The sequence below is a fragment of the Myotis yumanensis genome, unplaced genomic scaffold, assembly GCF_028538775.1.
Source record: "Myotis yumanensis isolate MYYU_CA2020_CCGP unplaced genomic scaffold, mMyoYum1.0.hap1 SCAF_5, whole genome shotgun sequence".
Lineage (NCBI taxonomy): Eukaryota > Metazoa > Chordata > Mammalia > Chiroptera > Vespertilionidae > Myotis > Myotis yumanensis.
Window position 1 is genome coordinate 72,063,812 of NW_027223756.1, and position 12,419 is coordinate 72,076,230.

The 12,419-nt window shown below is 39.0% G+C and overlaps 1 protein-coding gene across 1 annotated transcript; it reads left to right on the top strand.

The window, feature by feature from the left end:
- The first annotated feature begins 7,353 nt into the window (after positions 1–7,353).
- LOC139011404 (disintegrin and metalloproteinase domain-containing protein 25-like) lies at positions 7,354–9,522 on the top strand. The gene has a single exon (XM_070416948.1). It carries the CDS (start codon positions 7,381–7,383, stop codon positions 9,520–9,522), a length of 2,142 nt encoding a protein of 713 aa, XP_070273049.1. The 5' UTR covers positions 7,354–7,380.
- The last annotated feature ends 2,897 nt before the right edge of the window (positions 9,523–12,419 follow it).

Consider the following 12,419-nt stretch of genomic DNA (forward strand, 5'->3'; position numbering starts at 1 on the left):
AATCAACAAACAACAAGTGCTGGCGAGGATGCGGAGAAAAAAGAACCCTCGTGCACTCCTGGTAGAAATGCAGGCTGGTGCACCACTGTGGAGAACAGTATGGAGTTTCCTCAAAAAACTAAAAATGGAACTCCCATTTGACCCAGTGATCCCACTTCTAGGAATATATCCCAAGAAACTAGAAACACCAATCAGAAAGGATATATGCACCCCTAAGTTCATAGCAGCACAATTTACCATAGCTAAGATCTGGAAACAGCCTAAATGCCCATCAGCAGATGAGTGGATTACAAAACGATGGTACGTCTACACAATGGAATACTATGCTGCTATAAAAAAAAAAAAAAGGAATTCTTACAATTTGCAGCAGCATGGATGGAACTGGAGGGCATTATGCTAAGTAAAATAAGCCAGTCAATAAAGGAAAAATACCACATGATCTCACACATTCATGGATAATAGAGACCATTATAAACTTTTGAACAATAATACATACAGAGGCAGAGCTGCCTCAAACAGATTGTCAAACTGCAGCGGGAAGGCTGGGGAGGGTTGGGGGTTAGAAGGGAGGCGGGTAAGAGATCAACCGAAGGACTTGTATGCATGCATATGAGCATAACCAATGGACATAAGACACTGGGGGGTAAGGGAGGCCAGGGGATTGTCAAGGGAGGGGGGAAATAAGGACACATATGTAATACCATTTGTAATACTTTAAGCAATAAAAAAAATTTAAAAAAAAACTTCCTGATATCATGCTGTATATAATAAGTGTGTTGCACTAGCTCTGGGTCACTGTCTCTACATCAGAGGGCAGCGTCCCACCTGGTCCCAGCTTCCCCTACACTCTCTGTGTCTGTCTCTTTCTTTTTCTCAATCCGCCATCGCCCCTACTCAGGACTCATCTGCTCTCTAACCATGCTAGTCTCGGCTCTAGAGAGAGAGAGAAAAACATAAATATTGACACTCCTTCCCATGCAATCTTTTATTTTATTTTTTAACATGTTTTTATTGATTTCAGAGAAGAAGGGAAAGGGAGAGAGAGATAGAAACATCAACGATGAGCCCTAACCGGTTTGGCTCAGCAGATGGAGCGTTGGCCTGCAGACTGAAGGGTCCCAGGTTCGATTCCGGTCAAGGGCATGTACCTTGGTTGCGGGGACATCCTCAGTGGGGGGTGTGCAAGAGGCAGCTGATCAATGTTTCTATCTCATCGATGTTTCTAACTCTCTATCCCTCTCCCTTCCTCTCTGTAAAAAATCAATACAATATATTTTTTAAAAAAAAGAAACCATCAATGTTGAAAGAGAATCATTCATCGGCTGCCTCCTGTATACCCCCTACCAGGGATAGAGCCCAAAACCCTAGCATGTGCCCTGACTAGTAATCGAACCTTGACATCCTAGTTCATAGGTTCATGCTCAACCACTGAGTCACACTAATTGGGCCCGAGGCAATCTTTTGACATATATAGTCAGAATAGCTTAGAATATCTCTAATGTTACTTAAAGGACAAAGAAAATGATTTTTAAAAATAAATCTAACATTGATAATGATGTTTAAACAGTGTTCTCAATACTTTCTTAAGCTTTACAAAGAAAACTGTTTTAGTTATGGATCAATGAAAAAAATCAATGTTTTAGTTATGGGTCAATAAAGATTAACAATTTGTCAAGTCATAGGAAGGAGAAAGCCAATGAATAAATAAAGTAGCCAAAAAGAGGTAGATTGTTTTACAGAAAATGGAAATAACATACTGTATGAAACAACATGTAATATTGTTTGAATACCTTTTAAATCAATTATTTTCCACAGTAGTATGCTCTGTTTCTCCCTTTTTTGATGTTTTATGAATATGCTGTAGATTTTTACTTTGTGGGTACTGTAAGGACAGGAAAAAAAAAGCCTTTCTTTTTCTTTGCTGTGGCCTTCCACGATTTATGAGAAGCACCTGGTTATTAAACTGCAAGTCTGTTAGCTCCTCTGATTCAAACAGCTCCTCTGTTCAAACTGCAAGACATGATAAACTACTTTCAAGGCTACATTCTTACATACCCCTCCTCCTTGTGGTTTTAATGACTCTGGGGAAATCGGGCCAGAAAATTTCTAGTTAGTAAAATGGCTCTACTTCCTCTCTTTTAAACCCAAGTTGCCCTCCCCTCCTTTTTTTAACTCTTTGTAACTTTTGCTCTAAGAATGTTTAACAGGCTGTGACAATGCTGATAAAGACACCTCCTTAGGACATCTAAGTGGACTGTCTCCAGAAGAACTAAAAAGACAACCCCCCTCATTTCTGCTCAATTTCAGCCCAAAAATCCTCCTCCCTGGCTTGTCACCTAGCAACAGCAGCCATAAAAAGAACAGTCCACTGTTTATTTCTTTGCCTTTGTATTGATTAGCCATGCACTGGCCCTTTCCCTATGGGGAAGGTAAAATAAGCCCTCTCTCTGTATCTATCTCTTCTCTCTGTTGTGATTTCTTTCAAAACCCTAATAGTTTCCATGAGGATTACAGAACACATCTCATAGATAAAAACTTTACTTTGTGCTCACAGAGACTTGTCTTTGATATCAAGGCACCATTCTTTTCTTTTTAAATTTTAAATATCACAATTACCTCTTTTTATGTTGTATATTTGTTCACAAAGTGTACTAGCTATGGATATTTTAACACTCTCTTTCTTCAACCTTTATTCTTAAGTGATGAATACACTATTCTATTACACTATTGAAGTTTTCTAAATCTGACCATATATATTTTCACCCTTCTTGAGGTGTTGTAAATTTTTGTATTTTTATGTTGCCACTTGAGTTCTTTCGTTTCAGTTTGAAGAGCTCTTCAAGCATTCTTTGCAAGCCACATCTAGTGACAAATTCCCTCAGCTTTTGTTTGTCTGGGAAAGTCTTTATTTCTTTTTTTTTTGTAATTGATCTCAGGAAGAGGAAGGGAGGGAGAAAGAGAAAGAGAGAGAAACCTCAATGTGAAAAAGAACATCGATAAATTGCCTCCAGCACACGCCCCAACCAGGGATCAAACCTGAAACCTGGGTCTATGCCCTGACCAGGAATCAACCCACTACTTTCTCTTTTTAAAAAAATATATTTGGGGGGGGGGGGGGATAAGAACACATTTGTAATATCTTATTCAATAAAGGAAGAAATATATATATATATATATATAATTGATTTCAGAAAGGAAGGGCAATGGAGAAAGAGCTAGAAACATCAATGATGAGAGAGATCATTAATCGACTGCTTCCTGCATGCCCCCACCCCCACCCCACTGGGGATTAAGCCCACAATCTGATGGTGACCTTCTGGTTCATAGGTCGATGCTTAATCACTGAGCCACACAGGCTGTTCACCCTGCCGTCTTCTGGTGTAAACGACAATTCTCTAATCAACTGAGCCATACTGGCCAGGCCTGGGAAAGTCTTTATTTCCCCCCTAAAATTTGAAAAATAACTGAGTTTATCCACTGGCAATTTTTGTCTGTTAGCACTTTGAATATGGGATTCTATTTTCTCCTGGGATGTAAGGTTTTTGCTGAGAAATCCACTGACAGCATAATGGGGATTCTTTTATAAGTTACCCTCTATTTTCATGGCTGTCTTTACAATTCATCATCTTTGATTTTAACAGTTTCATTATAATGTGTATTGGAGAAGGCTTTTTGTCATTGATATCATAAGGTGATATATTAGCTTTTTGAAGTTGGACGTCAATTATTCACAGACATAGAAAGTTTTCAGCTATAGCCCTCAAATTAAATGTCTACCCCCATTCTCCATCTCTTCTCCTCCCTGAACCACAATACTATTGGTGTTCCTCCTTTTGAATGGATCTCATAGATACTGTAGGTTTTCTTTGCTCATTTTGACTAGTTTCTCTTTCTCTTTTAGCTGTTGCTAATAAACATTTAATTAAATAAGTTTGAAGATCTAATTGGCTTTATTAAATAACTTATGAATCAGGAACATTCACATCTAACAAGCAGAGAGATACTCCAAGAGGTCACACAATATGGAAGGTCTATAAGGAGCATGGAGCAAGGCAGTGATCAGCAAGAGAAAAATACTCATTGGAGGAAAATAAGAGTTCAAGTGATGATAGCTTCCTGTTGTCTGAGCTGTGGCATTTCCATTGACTGGGTTTGTTGCCAGGGAAAAAGGAAAATCTTCCCTCCTCCTGCTGAGGCAGTAAAGTAGTTGCACTTCCTGTTTGGAAATTCAAGGAAATCTCTTCCTCTTGGGGTCTGTAATTGAGGTCTTCTGTTCAGTGGTAGGGTGTAACAGCTTCATTGTAGTCCTTTCTGACTCCAATTTTAGTTGAGTTTTCCTTACTAATTTTCACAAGTCTTATCCTCTAAGTTATTTATTCTCCCTCGCATCTGCTCAGCTCTACTACAGAAGCTCTGTATTCTATTCTTAATCTCATTAATTAAAGTCTTCCACACCAGAATTTCTGTTTGATTCTTTGTTGTGGTTTCTATCTGTCTTGTACATAATTTATTTCCTTTTATCTTTTGATCTCATTGAACTGAATTTTCTTCTCGTTCCTGAATTTTTCCAATACAAGCTATTATCAATTCCTTATAAAATACATAACATTATTCCATGACTCTGGGCTCAGGCGTTGAACAATTATTGATATCTATTGCTGGTGGCATAGTTTCTTGATATTCTTTAAATTTTTGTATTTTTGCATGGCTGCTATCCCATTGGAAATCCCTTTACCTATTCTCTTCAGACAGGGTAATGCGTGTTGCTGTTGTTTCTCTAGGGATCCCAGGTTTATGATGGATAGATCTGCTCTACTCTTCTTATTCCCTTTGTGGAAGAATTCATAACCTTTGTTTTTCTCTCATCCTTATAACTCACCAAGTTTCTGAAAAAATCACTTTTTATTTTTGCAAAAGGTGGCATTGAAGCTTCAGTTTATTGTTTCTTCCTTGTCCACAGACCATGGAACATTTTTCTGAGAGCACTCAAATTACCCAACTTGCTCCTACTGCTACACAGAAGGTGTCCCCCCAGAGTGGGGGAAAGTGGATTTGGCAATGGGGGCTTTAGGTTTTGGCCAGCAGGGAGATCCCCAAGTGGGGTACTCACAGAAACTCTATACAGACTTCCTGCTGAAGTCTTGAAGCCACAGCAAAATAAAACCACTTTTCTTTCATGCTCATTGGTATCCACAGAAATCAGTGTGCTGCTGTACAGAAACAGGTTTCTCCAGCTCACCCCCCACGCAGTCACTGCCGCTTTCAACCTCTGCCTCTGAAGAAGCCACCTCTTGGACCTTCCCTGCAGGGGAGGTGGCTGTTATTGCTTCCAGACAAAGCAGTCCCATGCAGTGTCACCCTGGGACAGAGGTAGCTCTGGCCAAGCTTTTCATTGTCCAACGCATCTAAACTCTCTTATCCAAGTCAAACATTGTGCTGGAATCTCCCTTGTGGTAGGCTGAACTTCTAAAAAATTCTCTCTCCTGTGTGTCTTCCCAGGTCAGTACTATCCAGATTTTTTTTTTTTTTTCGTTTACCAAAGCAAGCGGAGTTGGGGCTGATTTGCCAATGCCCTTGGATCCATGTTCCTCACCAAGATCTTATTTAGTTATTTTCCAGTGCACTAATGGGCAAGAGTCCTCCACGGTCAGAGTGAGGAAGACCTTTAGCTGGTTGCCATGGCATTGAGAATTGGGACAGCCTTGTTGCTAAGCAGTTAAATCTAGAATGAGGAGGAATTGTAGCATGCTGCTATGGTACTTAGAATTGGGAGAGTCTTGTTCCTAAGCAGTTAAATTATAAAACATAATCAAATGAGGGATGAAAGACAAATGATTTTTTGGGTCATATAAAGTTCTCTGTTCATGGTAATCTGGGATATAAACTCTCTGTGATAAGACTATAGGTAAAAATTTTAAAAAGACCCCAGGAACCATTCATATTATCTCTGGTAAGTAACTCTCAAAAATTTAGCCATAAAGAATGAAACACTAGTATATTTCTCAACACAGGAATACACACACATAACCAGAAACACAAAATGATTCTTTGCCAATTTTTGAGATCTCGAGGAGGATCTACTTACTAAGGCTTATTCTGCTCTAATTAACTTGCTTGAGATCCACAACATTGTGTTCTTAATAGTTTATACTCATAGTTTGGAAATACTGAATTTGGCTACAAAGGAAAGTGAGAGGCGGTAATTAGGGTACAGTCATTGTTGAATTTAATAACGCTGCTTCCCTCCCTCCTTTAGGACTTACTGATTCTGAAAGTACATTATTTTGCCTTCAATGCACTCCCATTTCCAAATATTTACTCTCCCAACTAGTTTGATTCCTTTCATTTTATATGGCTAAATTTTTTTAAAAATATTCTTCTTCTCAAGAGTATAATTAAACATAAACTTTTTAGTTAATCCATCACGAACCCAATATACTCCCCCTGCAATACCACTAATGTCTATTGAATATACAGCTTAGCATAAAGAAGATACTAATATTTGGAGAATATTGGTGCTTTGTCCCTTCCACTTTCACAGGGTTAAATAATTAGAGAAATGCAGAAAGGAGATAATATAACTAATAACCTATTATATTGGAAGTACATATTATATATTACAAACAATTGGAAACAATAAAGTATGTGAATAGCGTTTATATCTCTCTTAAGTGACCAAATAATTCTTCTTTGATAGTGAAAGGAAGAGCTACATGTTGATATTTATACAAAGTCCATATGTAGAAATTAATTCCCCTTCATTAAAACATGATATATGTTTACTTCTTAAAATTATTTATTGTTGAAAGTATTCCATATGTCTCCTTTTCCCCCCATTGACCTCTCCCAGCCTGCTCCTGCCTCCCAGCACAGGCCCTCAGCCCCCTACTGTCTTTGTCCACTGATTATGCTTCTATGCATAGGATATGAGTTTGTTTTCGTTTTATATTTTTATTGTGTAGTTTCATACATATCCATATATTGAAAGAACAGTATCATACATTTACATGTGTCCTTTTTCTAGGTTCAGTAAGTATCAATGGATGGCCAATCGCCATCTCTTTGTACGTCCACACTGTCACTCTGCCTTCTATTATTTATGAGTAAACAGGCAAATGCATGCAGTGCACTGAGTCTTGTCTGGAGCCAAACACTAGCTCATTTTTAACCCTTTGCTTCCACCTGAAACTTATAACCTCCATCTCTGTCTCTGCTCTTCATTTTTACTTTTTTTTTAGTGTTGCTTCTCTGATGATGTGCCTCTCCCAGAAGTCAAGATAAAGGTCAGCACTGCATAGAGCCAGTCCAGATGGAGGAGACACAGCAGTGATGCCCTGCCCTTCTTTCCTCTCACCAGTGGCTGCATAAGGTGGCTCCATAATGGCTATGGGTGAAGCCTTGGTGCATGTGAAGGTAATTCTTCTGCTCTGGCAGGGGGTGTTTCTGTTTCTTTCTGGATGGTTCCAGATTGGGAACTCTCAACGTAACGGTCCCCCAGAAGTGGTGATTCCCATGAGGCATGCCAGCAGCATGATGCCTCCGGGCTGGCTCACTTACAGCCTGCATTTTGAGGGGCAGAGACACATTGTGCACATGAAGGTCAACAAGCATTTTCTATCCAGACACTTCCAAATATTTACCTACACAGACCAGGGAGCTCTCCTTGAGGACCAGCCTTTTATCCAGAATGACTGCTACTATCATGGTTACGTGGAGGGGGACCCAGAATCCCTGGTTACCCTCAGTACCTGTTTGGGAGGTTTGCAAGGAATAATACAAACAAATGACCTTGTTTATGAAATAGAGCCCAAGAGACTTTCTACCACCTCAGAACATTTCATATATAAAGTGGACAGTGAGGCGACACAGTTGCCGCCCATGAGATGTGGAGTAACAGATGAAGAAATAGCACAACAACTGAAGTTTCCAGAGAGTGCTAATTTCACTTTGATGCAGAGTGGGTATGAAGGCTGGTGGACTCACAGGCGGCTTCTTGAACTGGCTGTGGTGGTGGACCACAATCGCTATCTTCATCACCAAAGTAACACCACAGCAGTGCAGTATGAAGTATTCCTTGTTGTCAATGCAGTAGATAATTTTCTGAGTTCACTGGATGTTGATGTGGTTTTAATGGGAATTGAGGTCTGGACTGAAAAAAATCTTATTACAATAAATACCATACGTGGTCTCCTGAACGAATTTTCCACATGGAAGATAACTAGCTTGAATAACCGCATTCCCCATGATGTTGCACATCTTTTTGTAAAGCATGACTTTGGTATTACTGTTGGCTTATCTTATATTGGAAGAGTGTGTGACTTTCGATTTAATTGTGGCGTTGATAGTTTTATGAGTGATAGCTTGTATGATTTTGCATATATAGTGTCACATGAGATTGGGCATAATTTGGGTATGGATCATGATGGACCAACTTGTGCATGTGGACATAAAGCCTGTATAATGTTTCCAGAAAAAGCAAGTGCAACTAGATTCAGTAACTGCAGCTATGCTAGCTTCATGGACACTATTGCAAGGCGAAACTGTATGTATGTGTCATTAAATACAAGGAACATCTTCACACTTCCACGGTGTGGGAACAGTGTGGTTGAAGAAGGAGAAGAGTGTGACTGTGGCGCTTTACATTTGTGTATGAAAGATCCGTGCTGTGAGTCCAACTGCAATCTCAGCCCTGGGGCTGATTGTGCATTTGGTCTCTGTTGCAAAGACTGCCAGATCCTGCCCACAGGCGAAGTTTGTAGACAAGAGGAAAATGACTGTGATCTCCCAGAGTGGTGCAATGGGACATCCTACCATTGTCCAGAGGATGTGTACTTGCAGTATGGGATGCCATGCAAGGGCGGTGGCTACTGCTATGAAAAGAGATGCAATAACCGTGAAGAGCAGTGTAGGAACATTTTTGGCAAAAAGGCCAAGAGTGCAAATCAGAGTTGCTACACAGCAATGAACACCCGAGGTGACCGTTTTGGGAACTGTGGTTTCAAGTACTCTAGATACGTAAAATGTAACATCTCCGATACCTTGTGCGGGAGGATTCAGTGTGATAACGTGATACAAATTCCTCTTCTGAGAGATCATTCTACTGTGCATTGGACTCATTTCAATGTCGTGACCTGCTGGGGTACCGACTACCACTTCGGGATGACCATACCTGACATTGGTGATGTGAAAGATGGGACAGAGTGTGGGGCAGAACATGTCTGCATCAAAAGGAAGTGTGTACATAGGTCACTTCTGGTAACTGGTTGCTCACCTGAGACCTGCAATCTGAAAGGAGTCTGCAACAACAGGCAGCACTGCCATTGCAACTCAGAGTGGGACCCTCCTTTCTGTCTGAAAAAAGGCCATGGAGGTAGTATTGATAGTGGGCCACCCCCTGGGAGGAAAGAGAATGAAAAGCACCAAGGAAAGCGTTACCTGCTACTATTTTGGCTTATTCCTCTTTTGATATTATTAATATGTTGGCTATTTTGCCTCTTAACTAGCATCTTAAGCAACAGCTAGGGGGAAAAAAGGAGAATGTTCCAACGTTACTTGAGAAAGAAAGGCAAAAAGTTACGATTAAAAAAAAATCCAAATGTATTAACTTTCCCATGTATTAACTTTCAGTTGCCTTGCAGTAAAACTATGACAGTAGGTGGCACAGACCATTGACAAAAAATCTCCAAGATATTTTCTCATTCAGGATCATAAACATTAACCATTAAAAATAAGCCAAATTTACCAATTCTGAACATATTTCAACTTTCCATTATTTTAAACAATTTTAGTAGTTAGTTTTTCATGGAACTGGTCTCTTTTTGTCTCTTGAGCAAAGGCACAGCTCATGGATTATTTGTACTTGTTTTTAATTGGTTTCTGAATGGTCCCAGCTTTCGCATATCAATATCTTCATTCCAGACATCCTTCCCCTTGGTACTCTGCATTCACACAGGACATGAGAACCTGCATACCACATTTCTTCTTTGCCAATCCTCTTCTATCACTTTCTGCCAATAGTACAAATGAGAGGGAGAAGGGAATCTTGGGAATTTTTTATTGGTTCACATCACTATTTCTTCACTAAGAGCTTACACCATGGCATCAAAAGTGACTTTGTGTGTGCACATTTTATATGTAGATAGCATTTATATATATTATATTTGTTCAGTTGTTTGTTTCTGACTCCCAGAGCCAACCAACGTACTGTCAGCCTCAAGCATGTTGGCACAGCTACCAAGTATCTTAATGTCCAGTTTTAGAGTGGCAGCCTTTGAATCTTCCATCAAATCCCTGAGGTGCCAGCACCAAGTTGGTTCTCAGAGGTCAGAATTCTATATTCATGGTACTCATTCCAAAGGTATAGGACCCACCAACCTCATCCCTTTCATTTCCTGTCTTGGGAGCAATATCCATATCTACTTGTTAATAACTTAAGATCAGCATAGTGGTGTGGTTTCTTTCATGACAGATCTCAATGGATATAATATTATCTTAGGATAATTGAGAACACAGAAAAGAGTCTGATATCAGAAGGTTTTGAATTTCTTATACAACCCATCTTGTAGGTATGATTTACTCTTAGAAGTACTTTAAAATCTGAAAAGACAGGGACTTTACCATTAAATAGGGTGAAGAAGATTCTTGCAATGCAATGTAAGACATAGAAGTATTGAGTATTAATATATATGTAAGTATTTTTTTCCTCTGGGAAAAAAAGAACAAGAAAATCCCCATTTTAAGAATCATATTTAAGGACATCAAACTGCAACGAAGCGATGTGGAATAGAGTGCCACAGATTCCAGGTAGGAAATCACTCTGAAAAGCGCTGAATCCAGCCAGCCATTTTTTTCTCTGAGCTCTTGGTATTGTTAGATGTGAACTGAGCCTTAGCCTTGACTCAGCTAGAAGACTTCTGCGGAAAGAAAGGGAAATCCCCAATGCTCTTAGTTTCTACACGCGTTTAGATAGATTCACAAATTAGACATTGAGGGGTTTCTAATTTATAATAATTTTTCTCCAAGTCCCATTTGCTTAATTTCAGGGCTTTGTGGGATGCTGGTGAGCTAGTCTAAAATTTATCAAAGCATAGTTTCCTAAAATCATGATATATTTTGGACACAGACATAGTAAGGAGGCTTATCTCAAGCATCTGTACTGTTCCCCATAATACACTTATCTGATTTTTATGTTGCAAGTGGCAAGTGGCTAGACAGCTGAATTGTGGACCTCTAAGTGAGAGAGATGAATCCCCCATAACCTTTCAGAGGTGAGAAAATAGAGTCACATAAACTCATAATTAATTGAAAGTCTAACAGGCTCATGCTTGAACAACACAAAAAATGATGAGTTCATCCAAGATTTCTAAAACTCATTCACCACAGACCTAGCACTAGCCATGAACAGATTTAGGTAATCAACTTCTCAGCCAATCTTTCTAACAGAAGTAAGAGACAAGACTCTCTAAAAAAAAAGCCATCTGGAGCATTTTTGGTTCTTTATACACAATTACTTGCATACAATAAAATTACTATACATGCTAAGAGACAAATTTAATACTTATTACTGAGAAGAAAAAAAGAAGGAAAGAAAAGAGCAACTATAATTAGTGTCAAGATTATCTAGCATATGGAGCAATATTGCACAAAAAAATAATTATGATTAATATAATATATATACAAAATATAAGAAAATGTAGAATATTATTAGTAAATTTAAATCTATTTAAAAGGTACCAAGTGGATATTTTAGAACTAAAAATTATAATATATAATGACAATTCAGTGGATGGTTTGATTACTCATCTGGAAGACCGGTCAATGTAAAAACCTACACAGTGTATAACTTTATTTGTATAAAGTTAGAAAGATTTTAAAAAAAAACTTAAGTAATATACGGGCCCTAACTGGTTTGGCTCAGTGGATAGAGCATCGGCTTGCGGACTGAAGGGTCCCCAGTTCGATTCCAGTCAAGGGCATGTACTTTGGTTGCGGGCACATCCCCAGTGGGGTGTGTGCAGGAGGCAGCTGATTGATATTTCTCTCTAATTGATGTTTCTAACTCTCTATCCCTCCCCCTTCCTCTCTGTGAAAAATCAATAAAATATATTTAAAAAAGAAATATGCCGAAACCGGTTTGGCTCAGTGGATAGAGCATCGGCCTGTGGACTGAAAGGTCCCAGGTTCGATTCGGTCAAGGGCATGTACCTTGGTTGCGGGCAAATCCCTAGTAGGAGATGTGCAGGAGGCAGCTGATCAATGTTTCTCTCTCATCGATGTTTCTAACTCTCTATCTCTCTCCCTTCCTCTCTGTAAAAAATCAATAAAATATATTTTTTTAAAAAAGAAATTCACGGAAAATATCAAAAGTTTTTTTTTAATAATTAAGTCTTTATTGTTCAGATTATTACATTTGTCCCTCT